At 28.3% G+C, this 21,908-nt stretch overlaps 1 protein-coding gene across 3 annotated transcripts in view; it reads right to left on the bottom strand.

Annotated features, from left to right (window-relative positions):
* The window catches only part of LOC107440894 (latrophilin Cirl), a 175,575-nt gene that overhangs the window by 74,231 nt on the left and 79,436 nt on the right, over nt 1-21,908 (bottom strand). For all 3 annotated transcript variants that reach the window (XM_071188379.2, XM_071188381.2, XM_071188380.2), the window contains exon 3: nt 16,024-16,109. In XM_071188379.2, coding sequence (XP_071044480.1) covers nt 16,024-16,102 — 79 coding nt within the window. In that variant the 5' untranslated portion in view covers nt 16,103-16,109. The remainder of the gene's footprint in view (nt 1-16,023; nt 16,110-21,908) is intronic.

Below are 21,908 nucleotides of genomic sequence, written 5' to 3'. Positions count from 1 at the left end.
ACAAGACCTGAGGTCGGTTGGAGATTTTCATATCTTATAAATTTTAAATTTTTTATACTTAATAATGGAATCTAACCTTTGTTTAAAAGTTGTGAGAAGTTTATAAAAATTTTATCATTAAGTTTATAAAAATTTTACCAAGCCCACGTCGGTCCCTGGTTCTGACTTTTGGGCAGAGCCAGTCTCATCTCAATTAACTTAGAAATATAACGCAACGAAAAAGATTTTTTCGGAACTGTGTCATCAAAAGGAAGAGAAGATTCACAACAGAAATGATTCACTGTTATTTGCTTGAATAATTACAGATAACAAAGTGTCATTCAACTTAGTCTCTGAAATATTTACTTATCTTGCGTTGCGTTGATAATAGATTATCTTAATTTCTTGAAAAAACTGTATCAGGTAGAAAATTTTTTTCTCTTTTTTTTTTCTCATCAGAATAAAAAACAGAATGCATCTGTTTTTCAGTAGATTTTCTTAAATAGTAAAAGCAAAAATTATATGTTTGGAGTATTTTGTGAATTTCAGTTAATAAATACACAGAGAAAAAATTCTGGTAAAATTACAGTATTTTAATGACAGTTCAGGTTAAAAAAAATTGTAATTCTGGTTAAAAAAATATATGGAATTTGAAACACTCATTTGATAATTTTTCCGTTTATATTGTTACAGGTTTACCGGAAATTCCGGTTTTAAAAGTTATAGTTTTTATTACCACACATTTAGTAAAATATACAAAAGTGAAAAGTAAATTCAACCAAAAATTGGTTTTTGTCCTAAGGCATTATTTAGAAATTATTAAGAAATTACCACATTTACCACTTTTCCTGACATATTATAAAACAATATTTTATAGTTAATTTTACCAAAATAATTACCAAAGTGCTTTGGTAAAAATTACTGATCTTTTTGGTATTTCCATAGAGCAGAAACACGGTAAATTTTACCTCATTCTGGTAGTTTTGACCACATTTTTTTCATTAAGATAAAATTTTGTAAAATTGTATAATACTATGTAACAAACATTTATCCAAATTAAGGACGATAAAAAAATTTGGTAGATTAATTTTTGTTTCTGGTTACGTTAACTATAATTCTAACTAAAAGATCTTTGCCAAGTGCGATTGAGTTGATCCTGGCAGATTTTTTTAGCTTTTTCCTTCTTAATAGAAGTGGTTACCGTTAAAATGATTGCACGCGTTTTTTGATGCTTAATTCAAAAATATTCTTGTTCTCCAAAATTACTAAAATTTTGTTATGGTCTCATATTAGCTATGAATCCATTACGTGGATCGACACATTATCACTCAAATAACAACAAGAAATACACGTGTTACTGCTGTTGATGTTGTTAATAATGAGAGATGCGAGGCCAATAAACAATATCTTTATACTTCGAGTTATAACCTATATTCAGGGTTGTTATGATTTTTCTGTTTCTGATATATTTCCTGCCCGACAGGTTTATTTGTCCGACAGCAAATTTGCACGAAAAAAAAAAATTACGAAAACCCTTTTAGAGTTGACAAAAACGTTTTCTCGAAATAATGATTACTTTATTCAAATTACCAGTAATATAAAAAACAAAAATTGTATAATCTAATCTTGAAAACAATAGCGAGCAATATTACCTAAACGATAACGAAAAATAATAAAAAAACAATAAAATAAAGCCAATCACCCATAATCAATACTAGATTTGGAAATAATTTGGCTATCGCGAACCGCCAGCAAGACTGTGAGAATTAGTAACTGAACTTAACTGAAACATAATTGTGGTAAGAATTTTTTTTCTTTCTTAATGGCGGGCACTTGGGGTTTGTCCCATTGGCCACAGAAATGCCAGAACTGCTACTCTCTTCTCGTTACCCAGTGGGCACCTGTGGCGAAGCCACGGCGGTGGAGCAGCGCCGCCCATGTCACACAACCGCAAACCCGTTTATAGGGCGGATCACATTGACACAAATAGGAAAGGACATAGAACACAGAGAGAGAAGGAAACATCCATGCCCTGATCAGGATTCGAACCCGCGGCCAATGGCTCCGCAGCCAGACACGCTAACCACTCGGCCACCTGGTCGGCGTGGTAAGAAATTAAGAATAAAGGGTTATAAATAGATTTTTGTTTTCGATTAGTCGCTACAGTGAATTAACGAGTCTTACATTAGTATTGGAATAAAAAGTTAGCCGTTGCATTGATCGATAGGAAAAGAATAAAACATTTTATATTCGCTTTTTATAAATCTTAATAAAAATTAACTAATTTAATTACAATTCGAATAAGAATGATTAAAGAAAGGTTTAAGAAATGAAAGAAATTTTAAAAGCGAGGAAATATGTAATGCCTATTGTAGCATCACAGTATTTATATTTATATTTAAAAAACTGAATTTTTAGAAATGTCGAAATATTTTGTTTAGTTTATAAAATCAAACAATAAAGCAGATGTGATCAAAATATAAAACCTAGCAGAATATCGTGCAGACAGTTTATGGATAAAAATCAAGTTCGAGAACATATGCATAAAAACGATCTCCAAACTTTACTTCGAAATACATTTCTAGTTTGGTAAACTTCCAAATTCGAATATAAGTTGTTTGTTGTTGTTATTTATCAGCATACAACTCACGCTTGTTTGTCATCAAATGGAAAACGTGAATTTTCCAACATTTCTGAAGCTCGAAATATGTATACTTTTTTGAAAAATGGCCAAAAGCCACTATTTGTTTAAATTACCTTATTTTTTTCAATGATCAATATGATTTGAATATTGCAGGACGGAAAACTATTTTTATGTATTTACTACTTTATAGCACATTTATAAAAATATTTTTTCAAAGTTTTAAAGCAAAGCTCTCATTTCTCCACATAAAGGTTTTTAACACATTCGTTTTCATGTCATAATTTCGTTTTTCTTAAAAACACGTTTTTTACATTGGATGACATAATTTTTTAATTGTAACAAAACTTATTCAGGGTTGCCACTCAAATCTGGAAAAAAATTCCCTGTATATATTATACACGTTATATTAAGCGGAAACAACATTACTGTGCTCTTGCGTGAGCTATATTGGGCTAACTATATTTATTAGTTTTAATTGCTGGAATAACAGCTGAACATACTTAAGTAATGCTATAGTAAATGAAATAGTTTAGTATAGCTGAAATATCATGGTTATATATATATATATATATATATATATATATATATATATATATATATATATATATATATATATATATATATATATATATATATATATATATATATATATATATATATATATATATATATATATACATTTTTTTTTAGTTCAGGTAACAAATTTTAGTAGTTAATGTAGTTAAAAGCTTGCATTATAACTACAACCAACAATAACCAAGAGGAAAATCTCCAAAAAACAGAGCGGACCTGGGGTTTTTAAAAAAAGGACGATACTACATGAATCCTTTTAAATAGCGATCTCATCTCAGGAAATATTATTAATAATAAAAAAAAAAAATAAAAAATAAATAAATTTTATGATTCCAGGTAATTCAGGTAATTTTTTGATTCCAGGTCCACTTAATTTTTTGATTCCAGGTCAATTTTTTTTCAGTTCTGGTAACAAATTTTAAAGTAATTAAAAACTTGCATTATAACTACAACCAACTACAGCCAAGAGAAAAATCTCCAAAAAAGAGAGCTGGTCTGGGGTTTTAAAAAAAAAGGACGATACTACATGAATCCTTTTTAAATAGCGATCTCATCTCAGGAAATATTATTAATTATAAAAAAATAAAAATTAAATCTTTTGATACCAGGTAATAATGAAATAAGTGCAGACCAAGTTGAAGAATTTTTTTTAATGTTATTTTCAGGCCTATAGTCGGGAACAACATATTTTTATACATGCCCCTTAGCAGCGAACTTTATGCAACCTATTATTGCTTCATTAAATTTCTCTGAACAAATATTCTACGTAATACCCATTTTTAGCTACATTTAATAATTTAATGCAAAATGTTATTTTTTCCTTTTTCTTTCTGAAAAAAATTCTTTTAACTTTTTACTTTTATTCATTATACATGATATTTTTATGGGTAAAAATGATTTAAGTATTCACTATCATATTCTTCTTCAAAAAGAAGTTTTGAAAATATTTTTCTGTGTTTTAACAAAACTGTTCTAATATTTATCCTGTTGGAATACGGTTTAAAAACTGAAAAAAAAGAAAGAAAATAAAAAGATTAATTTAATGGTATGTACACAGTTTTTCAAAACGAGTTTTTTTCCAAATTTATAATAGTATAAGCTCTAGTCGGAGATTTATTATGAGCACTTAGTTATTTAGAAAAGTAAAATATAATTCAAAGCGCTGAAACTAAAAGTCCCGAATGTAAGATGCATTTAAATTTGAAGTAGTAGTTCTGGCGGTAATAAATTATACTTTTTATATATCTTTAAATACCACACTTTATTTTTTGTTTAAAAAGCCTAAAATAGTTAAACAAATATAAAGAAATTATGGAGAAAATTAAATGACTAAGTTAATTCTTGTGTTGTTCGAAAAATCTGTTTTTTTTTTCAAAATTTTTTGCGACTACATTGCAAAAAATTCCGGATCAAAATACGGTAAAAAGTACCAGCACTTTAAGTGCCCTGAGCTCTCCTTTTTAGGGTAATTAGCTCCGTAATTTTTTACAGAGTAGAATAAAAAAATATACTCTATTTGATTTATTTTTATCAAGTTTCATAAAAATATAAATTTTCTTATTGCACTTTTCATAAAAAAAATTATTAACAATATTGTTATACATTTATATATGTAACATCAATTACATTTATAATACTTTCTTCAGTTTTTAACACTTAAAACTCCTTATCATAATTTATTTACCTTTTCAGTTAACTGTTAAATATTTGAATTGCTAGATAGTTTATCTACATTCAATTAGGAATTAACTATAGAATTGCATAGCTGAATATTTAACAAGAATTATTGGATACAAAAATATTTAATAAAGATATATGTTTTCTTAAAGAAATATTATCTGTATAGCAGAATTAATGCTACTTTCAAAGGCAGAGCTAAATAATTTCTTTCCATATCACAACATAGAAATTTGTCGCGAATTTAAACCCATGTAATCTTTAATTCATATGGGAATAAAATCGGAGAATGCTAGTTTATTTAAATTCAATCGGAATTTAACGAATAATACTTACTAACGCATAATTGATATTCATTGTTCTACTAAATATCTCTGTTTAGTTTCTTCGCTAAAAGAACTTTATTTTACGATCTTTTCCAAAAATGTCTCCAATTAAAATATAACTGAAACTGAGATTTCAAAATTAGAGTTTAAAACTTTCTTATTCCTAATTTGGGAATCGCGAAATATTTTATTATCAACTCATGTGTGGAAGATATTCATTAAAAATGGATGAAGTGTCGCAGTATTAGCAAAAGTTAATACAGTTGAAAATTTTTAAGACATTTAATAACAGAATGTGTTAAGGTTTCACTGATTTTTAACCTTGATCAGTTTGTTTGCGACGAAAAGTAACTTCAGTTTGAATTTACGAATGTGATACATAGCAAACGATGATTTAGACAGGTCGGAACATTAAATTGAATTAGGAAATAAATGTAAAACGAAGGCATTGGAATCGCACATCAAAGCGGGGCTCAATTAAATTTTATCATTCAAGTGAAAGTTTCACTGTGTTTGTAACCGTGTAAGAATTCTTATCTAGTAATCACGCAAGAGAATGAGAAACAACTTTTATTCGAATTTTAATCTTTTAAGTTCAAAGCTTATCTGTTCTGAATTTCTCAGTGGAATTTGTACGTGGGTGTTCTGGAGTTCACGATGCTTTACAAGAATATGTAATGAGCCTGTATCTTGAATTTTAAAATAACGCAACAAAAGTAGTATAAAATAAAACGAAACAAAGAATAAAATTAAACTATTCTTATATTCTTCTAAAAAAGATTTAAACATTTGTTCCAGCTGCTTTTTGAAGTAACATGAATTGTAAATCGAAATAAAAAGAATAAAAAATAAGTTAGTCGACAACCGTTGCAAAGTATCAGGTTAAATAAAATTTTATACATTTTAAATTATTTTTTACCCACTTCAAAATTAAATATTTGTAGCTTCATTCATTTTAATTTATACATTTAACAATGGGTGTACTTAAATAAATCGTAGTTTAGTAATATTTTGTGAAATATTATGTGAAAAGAAAGTAATATTATGTGAAAAGAAAGTCTTGTATTTTGATTTTAAAATTACCAGTTAATATCGTACTAAAATTTGTCTGATCAATAAATGCTAATCAAATTAATTCGTATTCAATCCAAAATTTTCTTAAAAAGGGGGAATTTGTTATTTATAAAAGTGAAAGTTTCTTTTTAGAATTTTAAAGTTGATAAATTTTTAATGTTTATGCATTGATACTCTAACATGGTGAAGTCAAATTTATTGAGAAGTTTTCAGAAAACGGGGTAAAAAAAATTATTAATTTTATTTTATGGGGTATGGCAATGAAATTTAAAGACACAGAGAAAAATTAAGTTACCAAAAGCATTGGGGGCACATAAAATAGATTTCTAATAATTGATTCATATGTTTCACAGTTTTTTAAAATTATTATTTTGACTTTTGTAACTTTCAAAAACTTAAATGTTTCCATATAACATATGCATAAGTGCACATTATTCAATTTCACTGCGGAAAAAAATCCAATTAATAAAAAAAATAAAAACGGATTTTTAATATCTTAAAGAGTTTACAATAGTGTCCTCTAACGCTACGACGTCTCCTTATTTAGCGTTACGTCATCATCATTAATTTTGGGGGCTTGACTTTTTTCATTAAAAAAGTGAAACAATGATTTTTGGCAATGTGATATTGAATGTATGCTATATTGTACTTAAAGATTAAACAGCAATACTCTGCCTTTTCTCATTAACGACTTAATTTGGGGAATGGACTTTCTTCATTAAAAAAGCGAAACAAAGATTTTTGACAATGTTATATTGTATGTATGCTATATTGTACTTAAAGATTAAACAGCAATACTCTGCCTTTCCCCATTAACGACTTAATTTGGGGAATGGATTTTTTTTATTAAAAAAGTGCAACAATGATTATTGACAATACGATATTGTATGTATGCTATGTTTTACTCAATTAGTAAATAGCAATACTCTGTCTTACCCCAAAATGACTGAATTTTGGGGTTTGACTTTTTTTTCATAAAAAAGTGAATTATTGATTTTCTTGAAAATGCTACATTGTACACCAATAAGTCAATGAATATTTCTTTAAAGTCTTACAAACTTAAAGAGGACTATTTTTGTTAACTTAACTTTTGTTAACAAACTTAAAGAGGACCGGTAGTTTTTCCAATTTTAGCTACCGTAAGTTCCCTTATGCAATTTTTTATAAATATAAGTTAGTTTTAAAGCTGCAGGTTTTCAGAAATTTTGTTTTAACTTCGCATCACCCATTTAGAAGTTCTAAATACCCCATTCTTTCTAATATTTATTCTTAGTTTTAACCAGGAGCAGATGAAAAAAATTTAATTATTTTTAAATGTTTTAGCCGAATTAAAAAAAAAATAGTGAGTGAGTCTTTCTTTTTTTTTGAGAAAAAAATTGCTAACAATAACATCCTTGAATATGCATGAATAGCAGAAAAATGATTTTTTCCCCCTCAGAAAATTAATCTTCATGAAAAAAAAAAAAGAAAAAAAAGTGTTCAAAACGGTCATAAACACCCTTCCAGCAATAATCCTCCCGAAATTCTTCTATTTATTTCGATATTACTTTTTTGTTGTTGAACAAAAATCTGTTGAATAATGGGGTAGTGGGAAAAAATGGAAATAAAATAAATAAAAAAAAATTGCGGGGTGGTGAATTTTTTTTTTAAAGAATTATTCCCCCAGAAACTCTTAGAGGACTTACGACCCCATGATATTATTTGCTTTGATTTCTCGCAGAAAAACTTTATTCTTGTCAACGGCCTTATTCCAACGTTCTTTTTGTGTGATTCCCCTTTTTTTGACATGGGCAATTTATTGCAGACCGCCACAAATGGTGTGGCTAAGAGTTTTTGTATTTTACGGAAGTGCCAGCTAAATCGATGTTCATGTTCATATAACCCTGTGACGTTATGTTTGCATTAGAGGGGAAAAAAATGATTCAGCGATATCACTAGCAGTGTGTTTTTAATACTCAGTTCCGAAAGCTTCTTGTCATTTTAGGAGACGCAGTCCGTGTGTTTATGGTTGATGAATTGACAATTTCGATTCCATTTTCCAGAAAGTTTAAGAATTGCATTTTTCAATGGGAGGAAATATCTTGGGAAACGGAAGAAAAATAATATCAGCTAAAAGAATGCTTATGTAATGTTTTTATCTTGTTTGAAGTGATCAGTGTGATATTTAAAACAAAACAAACTTGCCATTTTAGGGTCCGTGTGTTTATGGTTGATGAATTGACAATTTCGATTCCATTTTCCGGAAAGTTTAAGAGTTGCATTTTTCAATGGGAGGAAATATCTTGGGAAACGGAAGAAAAATAATATCAGCTAAAAGAATGCTTATGTAATGTTTTTATCTTGTTTGAAGTGATCAGTGTGATATTTAAAGCAAAACAAACTTGCCATTTTAGGGTCCGTGTGTTTATGGTTGATGAATTGACAATTTCGATTCCATTTTCCGGAAAGTTTAAGAATTGCATTTTTCAATGGGAGGAAATATCTTGGGAAAAGGAAGAAAAATAATATCAGCTAAAAGAATGCTTATGTAATGTTTTTATCTTGTTTGAAGTGATCAGTGTGATATTTAAAAAAAAACAAACTTGCCATTTTAGGAGACGCAGTCTGTGTGTTTATGGTTGATGAATTGACAATTTCGATTCCATTTTCCGGAAAGTTTAAGAATTACATTTTTCAATGGGAGGAAATATCTTGGGAAACGGAAGAAAAAAAATATCAGCTAAAAGAATGCTTATGTAATGTTTTTTATCTTGTTTGAAGTGATCAGTGTGATATTTAAAACAAAACAAACTTGCCATTTTAGGGTCCGTGTGTTTATGGTTGATGAATTGACAATTTCGATTCCATTTTCCGGAAAGTTTAAGAATTGCATTTTTCAATGGGAGGAAATATCTTGAGAAACGGAAGAAAAAAAATATCAGCTAAAAGAATGCTTATGTAATGTTTTTTATCTTGTTTGAAGTGATCAGTGTGATATTTAAAACCAAACAATTGCTGCGAAAGCATTCTGTCTTTTTATGATATTTATTGTTGATTCTGTTTTCTGAAACCAGGGTCGGACGGGATTTATGAAGTTCAGAAGGGTATTTGAAAAACGGAACCATAAAAAAAAAACTATTTTAGATTTCACTGAAATGTTAAAAAAAACTGTTACCGTAAACCGGGGCGAGTCTACCCATTTTTTCAGTTTGCCAACTTTCAAGTGGTCAAACTTTTGTAAATATTAAAGAAAAAAGGCTTTTAATAGGTGTTTCGGAATCGCTATTTAACCCTCTTTAAAGCTGTGAAATCGATTTTAGAAAATATTAACAGTTACGCTGTTACTGTATATTTTTATAGAACTGCTGACAAATCTCTCGTATGGGGCGAGTCTACCCATTCTACTAAAATGAATGTTAACATTGTAAATAATCAAATTTTACTATTAAATTGCTATTTTAGTTACTATATAGGATATTTATGAAGTAAAATTCATAACTTTATTATATATTCCATTTTTTTTATTCATAAAATAACACAAATTGAGTATTTGATCGATTATCACATTTTGATCACAGTTTTGTTTTTATAATCGTTAACATTATAAAATAAAATTTTTTTCTGATTATTGTTGATAAAAATAAATTAAAATTAATATAAATTTACAATTGAATAATTAATAAATAATAATAATTAAAGATTATTAACAAAATCGAAATTCAAACATTGGGAATCATGAAAAATCCTTTTCCCATTCTTTTGGGAGGTAATAATAATTAATAAATAATAATTTATTTAACTTGCATTAAATAAAAAAAGTTAATTTTGTAATATAAAAATGAAAAAATAGGTAAAATAAACATATTTTATATTTACATTTATATTTAACCTATAAATTTTCTTATTAATGATAAATTTATCAATGCAAAATTAAAATAATATACTCAAATTCATTTAAAATGACTTAATTTTAATATAAACAAAGTTGTAAATTATATTATTATGCTTTATTAAAACTAAATATGAATGGGTAGACTCGCCCCGCGAATTCTGGCTTTTTGTTTACGAAAGCAAAACTTGCATTCTTTTTGTTTTTTTTCATATAAAATTAATGCAATCTTAGTCTTAGATAAGTTTATCACTTAACCAAAGTGAAAATAGTAATAATAATAATATACTTACGGAGCACCAACTAAAAGTTTGCTGATTTTCAATACAAATCTCTCAAAAGACGTTTGAATAGGTCGGTTAAAAAGACACCAAATAAATAAAAACGGATCAAACTACTACAGCGCCATCTTCCTTAGAGTCTGAACTAAGTCCTCCGTCGGTAAAATTTTTTTTATTTGCAATTTAAAATAGTGAAAATTAAATAAAACTAAAATGGGTAGACTCGCCCCGGTTTACGGTACTGATTTTGTTATTCAGTATAGTTGATTTGTTAAATTTGTTTTATTAAAAATTTATTTGTTTAAAACTTGATTTATTAAATTCATTGGAAGAGCCGTGATAGCTTGAGGGATAGAGCAATCTCCACCCAATGAGGTGACTCAGGTTCGAATCCCAACACGAATTCTGCGCCCGGAACTCACCAACTACAGTGCTGACGTGAAATATTCTCAGGTGTCGATGGATTATGGGTTAGAATCCCCTTACCGTCGAACTAACCATGGGAGGCTTTCGTAGTTTTCATCTCCATGCAAAGCAAATGCGGGGTAGTTCAATCAAAAAGTCCTCCACACCGACTAGTTTGTCCCAATGCTTGATCCAGGAGTTCTCTTGTCCTCTGGGTTAGGTTCAAAATTGCAAGGCCATGAGGTTGAACGTTGATAGTTTTAACTTAGAATAAACTGAGAATTGGGTCGGCTGTTAAACGCTGATTATAAATAAAATAAAATTTATTACTACTCTTGCTTCTTCCTTTAACAAGCTAAACATTTTATTTTTCATTTTTAAAGGACCTAACTAATTTCTTATTCTAGACAAAGGAATATATTGGAGTGAATTAAAAAATTACTTTTGCAAGTTCGTAAAATCATCTATAAAAGATATAAGAAAATGGTTGCTAGTTTTGTTTTATAACTCGTAATTACAACGTATCATTTTGTGTTGAGATATTTTTCTTTTTTCCCCTTCCATATTTTGAGGGACAATCCTTGGACCTAAAAAGTCATGGGGAGCGACTCCAAGCTGTTAGCGCCGACATTAGACATTGTTCCCTACAATACATTGTTTCCCGGTCTCGAGTCTCATTCAGTATGTAAATTTTTGAAAAGAATTATATTCATAATTATAACAACGAAAAAAATTACAATAATATTATTTTTAAACTATGTTTTCCTTTTTTCAATGTGGTTTTCAATTGAAATCGAAATCGGGTCTAAGGGCCCCATCTTCAGAGAAGGCCCACTATAGAAGCTGGTACCCAGGGGGCGATGGCAATTTCGGCCCTATGTCCAGTCCGACCTTGAGTGAAATGTTCCAGAATTATATTTACCAATTTGCATGGGGCAAAAATAATTTTGGTTTTATCAATTAGGGCCTTTTGTTTGACACGATTGGAGTCTTGTTGACAAGTTGAGTCATATTTTATTGTTAAATTTGCAAAAATCATTACCAAAGTGCTTTGGTAAAAATTACCGCGCTTTTTGGTGTTCCCATAGAGCTACAAACACAGTAAATCTTATCATATTCTATTAGTTTTGACTAAACTTTTTTCTTCTCATTGCATGATTTAACTGGTGTGAAAATATGATTTTATTTAACGACTTATTAAAATTGCACTAAATTTATAAGTTTAAGGTACTGTTAATATAGTTCAACATTGAACTGATTTTTCTGCGAGTGTGCAAATTTTTACATTACCTTAATCTAAGTACATTTTTATGCCAAAAGTAATTTAAAATTTAAATATAAATTTTTAAAATTAGTGCTTTTATTTTCTATCGATTATTTGCCAGGTTATTTGTAAAATAATAAATATATTAATATTGAATAAATTCTAAATTTCTTTATTATTGTCATACAATAACATATAATGATAAAAAAAAATCAAAATAAGATTAGATTTTTGCGCGTCAAGGAGTACATTTAAATAAAAAAAAATAGTGGTAACTATAAAGAAAATATTTTCCCTATTACGCAGTACCTAATTATAAGACATCGCTAAATGAAAATAATTTAATTGAAATTGACGGCTTAATAAGTTTTTTGTATTAATTTCGGGTATTAACATTTCCTAATAGAGCAAACAAATAGAAACAATGGAGTAAGAATACAGAAAAAGAAATTATGACTTTTCGTAAATAGTAATTTTCTGTTTACTTGCATAATTGTGAATATTAATCCCTACTGGGGAAAAATGTCTTGAACGTAATATATTTTTTGTGGTTAATGCTGGTGGGGAAATACTTGCATATTCCCTGGGGATAAGTTCGCTGACATAAGTATTTATTTGGTGTTTACAATGAATGCATAAAAAAAAACAAATATCTTGGAAAAATGCAATAGGATTAAGCGGCAAAAATGCTATTATTTTGCAATGAGTAAAAAAATATAATTGAAAAAAGGTTCTGAAATAAATTGAACAAAAGAAAGTCTCTGATTAAAAATACAAATAAAATAAATTTTGCATGCGAGTTAATATCCAATTAATGTTGTTGCGAAGTTTGTTTAAACATGTGCAAAGCAAAATAGGAAAGAATTTTTATTTTATTTTATACACGGAGAAAGGAAATATCGTAAAATTACAGTACTGAATAATATTAATGACATTCCTTGCAAAAAAAAAAATCTGCCCAATAAAACCAAAATATACGGTATTTTAACCATTCGATCGGTAATTTTTCCGTTTTTTAAGGAGATTTTTGGTGTATCCCTATTCAAGTTGATTTGACCTTACTTTTTTTTTCCAGAGAATTCGCTCTAAAAATATTTCAATAGAAAATTCTTCTTAATATTTATTTACTACATCCTTTTTCTGATTTTTTTAGTAATTAATTTTACTGACAATATCATGTTGCAACCTTGAAATAGTGTTTTGAAAGTATTTTCAACTGTTTCATTTTTGATCTATTTTTATTATTCAACCAATGAATTTACTATGTATCATTGAACCATAATATCGGTCTAAAAGTCTTAATAAGGTTCAAATTTGGTGCTCCTGTGAGATAATACGAGTCTGGTTAATGATCAAGCCGTAATGATTTGTTAATCCCACTCAGACTAAAACCCCATACGGCAAGATTATTGCTGAACCGATATTAGGAGCTGAAATAAGTGGCAACTACAGAAATACGTATCTTTGCACCATAATATGGTCCAAGTTTTCTGCACCTTTCAGATATTACGAGTCTGGTTAAATGATCAAGCCGTAATGATTTGTCAATCCCACTCAGACTAAAACCTCATACGGCAAGATTATTGTTGAACCGATATTAGGAGCTGAAATAAGTGGCAACTACAGAGATACGTATCTTTGCACCTTAATATCGATCAAAAAAAATCTTAATATGGTCCAAATTTGGTGCACCTTTGAGATATTACGAGTCTGGTTAAATGATCAAGCCGTAATGATTTGTCAATCCCACTCAGACTAAAACCCCATACGGCAAGATTATTGTTGAACCGATATTAAGAGCTGAAATAAGTGGCAACTACAGAGATACGTATCTTTGCACCATAATATGGTCCAAGTTTTCTGCACCTTTGAGATATTACGAGTCTGGTTAAATGATCAAGCCGTAATGATTTGTCAATCCCACTCAGACTAAAACCCCATACGGCAAGATTATTGCTGAACCGATATTAGGAGCTGAAATAAGTGGCAACTACAGAGATACGTATCTTTGTACCTTAATATCGATCAAAAAAAATCTTAATATGGTCCAAATTTGGTGCACCTTTGAGATATTACGAGTCTGGTTAAATGATCAAGCCGTAATGATTTGTCAATCCCACTCAGACTAAAACCCCATACGGCAAGATTATTGCTGAACCGATATTAGGAGCTGAAATAAGTGGCAACTACAGAGATACGTATCTTTGCACCATAATATGGTCCAAGTTTTCTGCACCTTTGAGATATTACGAGTCTGGTTAAATGATCAAGCCGTAATGATTTGTTAATCCCACTCAGACTAAAACCTCATACGGCAAGATTATTGTTGAACGGATATTATGGAGCTGAAATAAGTTGCAACTAGAGAGATACCTATCCTTGCACCATAATATCGGCCAAAAAAATCTTAATATGGTCCAAGTTTTCTGCACCTTTGAGATATTACGAGTCTGGTTAATGATCAAGCCGTAATGATTTGTTAATCACACTCAGACTAAAAGCCCATACAGCAAGATTATTGTTGGAACGAAATTATGGAGCTGAAGTTGTAACTACAGAGATCCGAAAGTCTTAGCTGCGTTTAATATATAAATAGTGAAATAACTATTGTGGTTACGTTTTAATTTGTTTAACTTAGTGCGTGCTTATATGTTTCACTGCACAATTATCAGGTCTTATAAATTTGTTTTAATTGTTTAGAAGTAGTACCTGATTACAATCATCGTAAATAATATTTATTAAATTAAAAATAAAATGGTAAATCAAAAAATTTATTACTACTTTATATATTGAAAAAAAATTCCCCCCAAAACGCGAAAATTTTGCTAGTACTATGTAACTTTATTAGTAAAATTGTTGTTCAAGTCAAAAGAGAATCACGGTATTTACACTTTTATATAATACAACTTGATATCTTTGAATCGTTTGCACGAATATTCAAAGAATATTCGTTAATTATTTCATTCGTTAATTCTTTGAATATTCGTTATTGTTCAATACACATTAATAATTTCTTAACAATCCTGATAGGCATGGCGGCTATAGTAACGAATATAAATATAATTTTTTTAAAAATAATCTTGAAATAGTGTTAGAAAGTTTATCATCGAACTTTTTTTATTAACTTCACTCACAGAAATAAAACTCACTTTTGACGATTCAGCAATCCTTGGGCTGTATTTCGATAGTTTTGAGAATCTTTTGTTACGAAATCGCGTGATTTGTGACGAAACGCGAACTCTCAAATATATAACGAAAATTTTTCCTCAACTTGGAACCTCATCGCAGTGCATTGTGGGAGATTTTTAACTAGAATGAAGACTAGATGATCGAAACTAGACTGAAGATTAGATGATCGAAACTAGGCTGGCGAAATTCGTTTCCTCGAAGAAATGACGATAGTTATTTTGTCACTTTGACGAAATGTTCGCTCGGAAATATGTAGTAAAATTATAAATTATATCAGGAAACGGTTTCATGGAAAATAAAGAAAGTTTTGTGAAATTTGAGTATCCATTCTTTAGTGTAGATTTAGTGTTTTAAAAAAATGTTTGGAAGGTCATTTTTTACGTATAGAACAAAAAATTTACTATCTTTAATTTTAACAATATTAACTAGAAAAGTAATCATAAAACAAAATTATTTTTGGAAGAATGCTTAATACTTTTTTTGGAGGGACAATTTGGGTTGAACTGGAACACTTTTCTGAAAATTACTTATTTTAGACAACTTGGAACACAACTAACATGAAATGGAACAGGTTTGAAATAGTTTTGTGTAAAAATATATCTGTGTATAACTAAAACAGATTCTAGAAATCGGAACAATTAGAACTGGAACTAAGCAAGTATAATTGATTTTAGTTTATTTAGTTTATTTGATCAAAATATTTAAAATAATAAATGTTCATTATGTTTAATATTGAGACTTACCTCCTTTCTTTGCCAATATAAGATTGACTTCTGAGTAGAAGAAAAGAGCTAGAAGCACCAAAATTTTCCAAGTAAACATTATCACTCTAAAATGAAAGAAAATATTACGTTAATACATTTAACTATAAGTTACAATTGAAAGATAAAGTTTATTCGCTTTTTTGCAATCTTAATTGAAAAAATGCTTTTACACTTTTGAATGATATCTATGGGACAAATAAAATATAATTTCATCGCCTTGCATCAGAAGCGTTCGAAATATTCATGACGTCATATTTCAGTATGTTAATCAAATTTAAATGTATTTACATCAACACGCTTTGTATACTATGAATTTTATGTACTCTCTAAAACGTCATTGCATTTACATTTCTGAAATATGTTCTTAAGACGTTGAAAATAAGAAATATTTCAATCTTTAGGACGTCATATTTTGGTGTAGTAATCAAATTTAAACGTAATATCGTCATTGTGCTTAGTATACTAGAGTCAAATGCTAGTGAATTGAAATTTATAGATTCAGATCAAATTTGACGTCGAGATCGTTCATTCCTTTACAGAAACACCATCGTTGGTAATTATTTCCATGTCGCAAATAGACATTTCAGAAACTTAAATACGATATTTAGATAGTGACTACAATAAAATGAAAATTTGACTTTTTCAAAAATAAATAAAAGTATTGGAGCTCTTGAATATACATTTCAAATGAATGAAGCATTTCAGAGATAGATTTTTGAAGCGAAAAGAAGATTTTTTGTGTTGTTTACTCAAATTATTTTTGAGATAAAATTTATAATGTAATATATAATACACTGCTAGAAGTATCTTGGAAAAAATGGTAAAATAACAATTTATTTAATTTTTACTTTACGATATTCAAACAATACAGTCAAATAGCCCTAAATAAAATGATATTCAAACTGCGAGAAAACCCTTTAATAACTCCTTTCACCTAGTACTGTTAAACAACAAGAATTTTTAGCAGCAACTAGACCCACCTAATCAAGTCACTTAGTTCCCAGCAGATGGGCACATGTTATAGCTGAGATGATAAACTGCCAGTCTTATGATCGACAAAGCGGGGGTTCGAGTTCCAACGTTGACATCACAATATTCTCTCCATTCCTTTTAACACATAAAGAGTTTCTAGTGATCTGCATTACCCAAATTATGACTCTGGGCTATTGGAATACGATACTCTCATTCACATATAGATGGCAGCACCAAAAAGCTGCTAAACTATCAACAGTGTTCAGTTTAAATTTTTTATGGTTTTGAAACCATGCTACTTATAAATGGCTAAAAAACCGTATAGTTTTGTATTCATAGTTTTTTTTCCAACCATACTAGTCGTAAACGGTTTTAAAACCGTAAAAGTAAAAAATGTTTTTACCACAAACTTTACGGTTAATTAGAGGAACAGACTGCTGTCGGTTATTTTACATAATTTCAGAATGGAAATTCTAAAAGTTTACAATCAAAATAAGAATTTTAAAAAACCATTAAATTTAATGATTTAATTCATGATAAAAATGTAAAAGTGCAGTAAATTGTAAATTAATTTTAATTGTAGTTAAACGTATTGAAATGATGTTATTAGTGCAATCTGTGTTAGTTTTTTGTCAGAGAAGAAAAATCTTTCTTTTGGTAAGAATAATATATAGATAGCAACCATTTCTGATCTGTTTTTCCGATTCTATTAACTACGATTCATCTCGTAAAATACTGACTTTTCTATGTTTTCCTACTTCTGTGCTTTGTCTTCTTTTATTTTCCTTTCACTTTTGTTTTTGACTTGGTTTTGATTATAGTTCTTGCGTTTTATTTTGGTTTTGATTCTTTCCTGTATTGACTTTGTCAAGAATTTTCAATTTTTTGGTCTGATATCTATTTCAGTTATTTGGCTTGATATCTATTTCAGTTATTTTGAAACTTATCAAATCCAATATATCAGCGCTTAAAAATAACAAAGCCTTTGAAAATATTTTTCACTTTGTACATATCTAAGGTTTCATTTATCATTTTATTAAAGAAACCATTATGTCGTATACAATGGTAAGAATTATAACTCTATAAATAAAATTTATTTAATTTTTAATCATTGATGATCAGCCAATCCACTAAGTTGATTGAAATTAAAGTTAAATTTTTTTGATTTTTTGTAAATTTTGAATCCAGTTTGAAAGAATAGGAAATTCTAAAATTCAAGCAGTCATTAAAGCTCCTTTTTGAAATGTTACGTAATATGGGGAGGAAAACCACGAAAATATTCAATTGATTACTAAATCTCAATTAATTTAACGTTTAATGAAAAGCTAATGGGGGTTGATTAGCAATCAACATAAACATAAACATCCTGCATTTAAGTTAAACTTAAAATAAAGCATTCCCGCAACAGCCCGATGTGTGCCAGTGGGACCATGGAGGTTAAAGCTTCACAATTCCGTGACCAGTGGTAATGTAATCTGCATTGCTCATAGGCCACTTTTATTTCCCAGAGCAGCTTCCCCCCTATCAATCTGGAGGTAGGTGGGCTTCAAACCGCAACTGGGGATCGAACCCAATTCTTTATAATGACAGTTCAGTGCGTTAACCACTGAGCCGTAGCAGCATCAAGTTAAATGCATATAATTGTTGAAATTCCTAACAGATTAGATTTTTTTTATGCAAAAAAAAAAACGTTTCAGATTAATTTTTTACTCTGAAAAGTTATTTCTCTAAAGGACCAATACAGTTAGAAATTTATCATTGAAAAAAACATTATCAAGTAGGAATTGAAGTTCTTAATTAAATTATAAATGGTATAAATAATCTTTAAATTATTTGTCAGAAAAATTTCACAACTCTTGACTTGGGATAGTACACATTCTCCGATTTTAGCCCTTTCTAAGACCGTGGTAATTATACTTACCACCAATTTTTAAAGTTCATGGTAACTTTTTTACCACTTTCAATTTAGGTTGCCATTTTTTAATAACTTCAACTTTCTTGAAGTGCGTTTGAATAAAATTGATAACCATTTGTTAGTTTAAGAAAACGTATAAAAGTTATAAAATACATAATTCCTTTTGAAGTTTGTAGCATTTCTACAATATATTTTTTAAATAGCGAAAAATAAAAGTCAATAAGTTCCTAATAGGTCGTGGTAAATATACTTAAAATTTAGATTAATTTTTTATAAGTTAAATTAATTTTTTTTTCTTATATGAATTACTATTCTTATATCAATTTCAATTCCAAAAATACTTTAATTTACCTTTACTAGAAATAAATGCCCCATTAAAGGGTTAAGAAAGAAAACCCCTTTCCTGATGCTGACTAATACTATTTCTCAAAATACAGTAGGAAAGCAACTTACTTATCAAAATCTGCATTTTATTGCGGTTTAAATGATATGATATGGTGTTCATAAAACGTTACGCAAGAAAGAAGAAATCTTTGAAACAAAATAAAGAAAATAAATCTTAAAAATGAAGAACATTTATTTTGTAAACCTTTAAGAGTAAAAATAAGAAGAAAACAAACATGATTAAACATGACTCATACTATCAGTGTGTTATCTTATTGGTTTCATACCAGCAGAATTTTGATAACAACGTTTCCTTTCCTAAGTCCAAGTGAAATGTACAGCTTTTAATGTCAGAAATTGCTATATTTAAAATCTGTTGTATGGTTAATAAATGCTAAAACTATAAACTGGATTTTTTTCGAAATGCATTTAATTTCATACTTCGTTAAAATGACGAAGATTAACTTAATTAATGAAATAAGAAAGTTCTTAATTTCATACTTAACTAAAATTATGAAGATCAACTAAGATTACGGAAATGATAAGTTCTTCATTTTACGTGGTTAGGATGTTCTATAATCCCCGGTTTTAATATATGTATTTCTAGAATCCTAGTAAAAAATGAAATCAAAAAGTCTTCATATGACACTGAGAAAAAAAAAGGGTCAAAACTACCAAAATATGTTGTTGTCTCTTTAAGAAAACCAAAAAAACTAGGTAATTTTAAGCGCTTTGTTAATGATTTTAGTAAAATTAAAAGTAAAATATGGTTTTATAATGTGTTATGAAATTTGGCAAATGTAAAATTTGCTAAGTTTCACGATACCTAAGAGCAAAGCATAAAACCATTTATTGGGTTAAATTTACTTCTCAGGTTTGTATTTTTTACTAAACGTATGGTAATAACTTCAATTTTGAAATTAAAAGTTTCCGGTAAGCTGTTACCATATGAATGCAAAAATTACCAAATGAAAGGTTTAGATACCGTATATTTTGGTTTTAATAACCTAAGTGATAGTTTTTTTGTACGAGAAATGTCGTTACCATACAATGTGGTAAATTTACCTGATTTATTTTTCCGTGTAAAAAATCCATTTTTATTATTATTCAAATTCTTTTATTACAAAAAAAGGAAGAAAAAAAATCTTATTTTCAGTAATTTTCTTTTATCAGACTTAACAAAAGTATTGCAATATATTCGTATTACAAATCAAGCCTATCACTTTCTCTTATTGAAATCGTAATGGTCATCGTAATCGTTTCTTTAAATTTCAATAATTTACAATAGCAGGTTTCCTTTTTTATACTTTAATCAAAAATTTAAATGCTGTATATTTTGGTTTTAATAACCAAAGTTATGATTTTTTATATGAGAAATGTCGTTACCATAAAATACGGTAATTTTACCTGATTTTTCTTCCGTGTAAAAAATTCCTTTTTATTATTATTCAAATACTTTTGTAACAAAAAAAGGAAGAAAAAAAATCTTATTTTCAGTAATTTTCTTTTATCAGACTTGACAAAAGTATTGCAATATATTCGTATTACAAATCAAGCCTATCACTTTCTCTTATTGAAATCGTAATGGTCATCGTAATCGTTTCTTCTAATTTGAATAATTTACAAGAGCAGGTTTCTTTTTTCACCTTAATCAAAGACCACCCTGACGGGCGAATTCTTAACAGTCATAGATTACCAACAAAAAAGAAAGAAAACATAATCTTAGAGGAAATTGTTTTTCACAATAAGAATAAGCACACACTCAACTGTGAAACTTACATTCGCGAATAAAGAAAAAGCGAAAAGGAGTACATAGCTTTTTCGTTGAAGAAACAATAAAAACTCTCTCAACCGTTGAAAGTTACATGTTACTAGGGGCTTAACTTACACTTCAACCAACACAACTGACAAAAATGTTACTACAAATTCGAAACTTGTCCTTTTGTTTGGTGCCTAACGATCTTAAAAAAAGTTCGAGTGCTTTGGAATATAAAAGAAATGCATTTTTTTTCGACGGTATCAATTTTGTTGCTTTGATTATAGAAAAACAATACATTTTCAGGGAATATAAAAAAGTGACGTTAATTCTTTTTAATATTTATTTTACAGTGTAGTTTTTTTTCTCAGTTACTTGTCTGTTTAAAATATTTAGTATCACTAAATTCTTTTTTTAAAACTCGGTAAATGCTTGTAAAAAAAGAATTTCTATGGCTAATTTTTCTGAAAATACCTTTGTGAATTGTTTCGTAATTTTTTATTTTTTGTTATTGTTTCATAAAAATAACTCTTCATGCACTAAAAAGCTCCAGCGGCTCAGAGCAAGAGGTTAAAAAGAAAAAGTATTTGTTATAATTATAAATGTAATTTTAGAACTATATTTACTATATAAATATTACATACTTTTATTTATATATATATATATATATATATATATATATATATATATATATATATATAAATATATATATATATATATATATATTATATTATATTATATATATATATATATATATATATATATATATACACTTTTATATTATATTATGTAAATATAATATAATTAAGGTCATTTTAATGCCAATAATATAAAAAA

Source organism: Parasteatoda tepidariorum, chromosome 12 (assembly GCF_982258835.1).
Source record: "Parasteatoda tepidariorum strain Cologne lab strain chromosome 12, Ptep-v5.0, whole genome shotgun sequence".
Classification (NCBI taxonomy): Eukaryota; Metazoa; Arthropoda; class Arachnida; order Araneae; family Theridiidae; genus Parasteatoda; species Parasteatoda tepidariorum.
The sequence above is the reverse complement of the archived record's forward strand: the minus strand, read 5'-3'. Positions and strand labels throughout refer to the sequence as shown.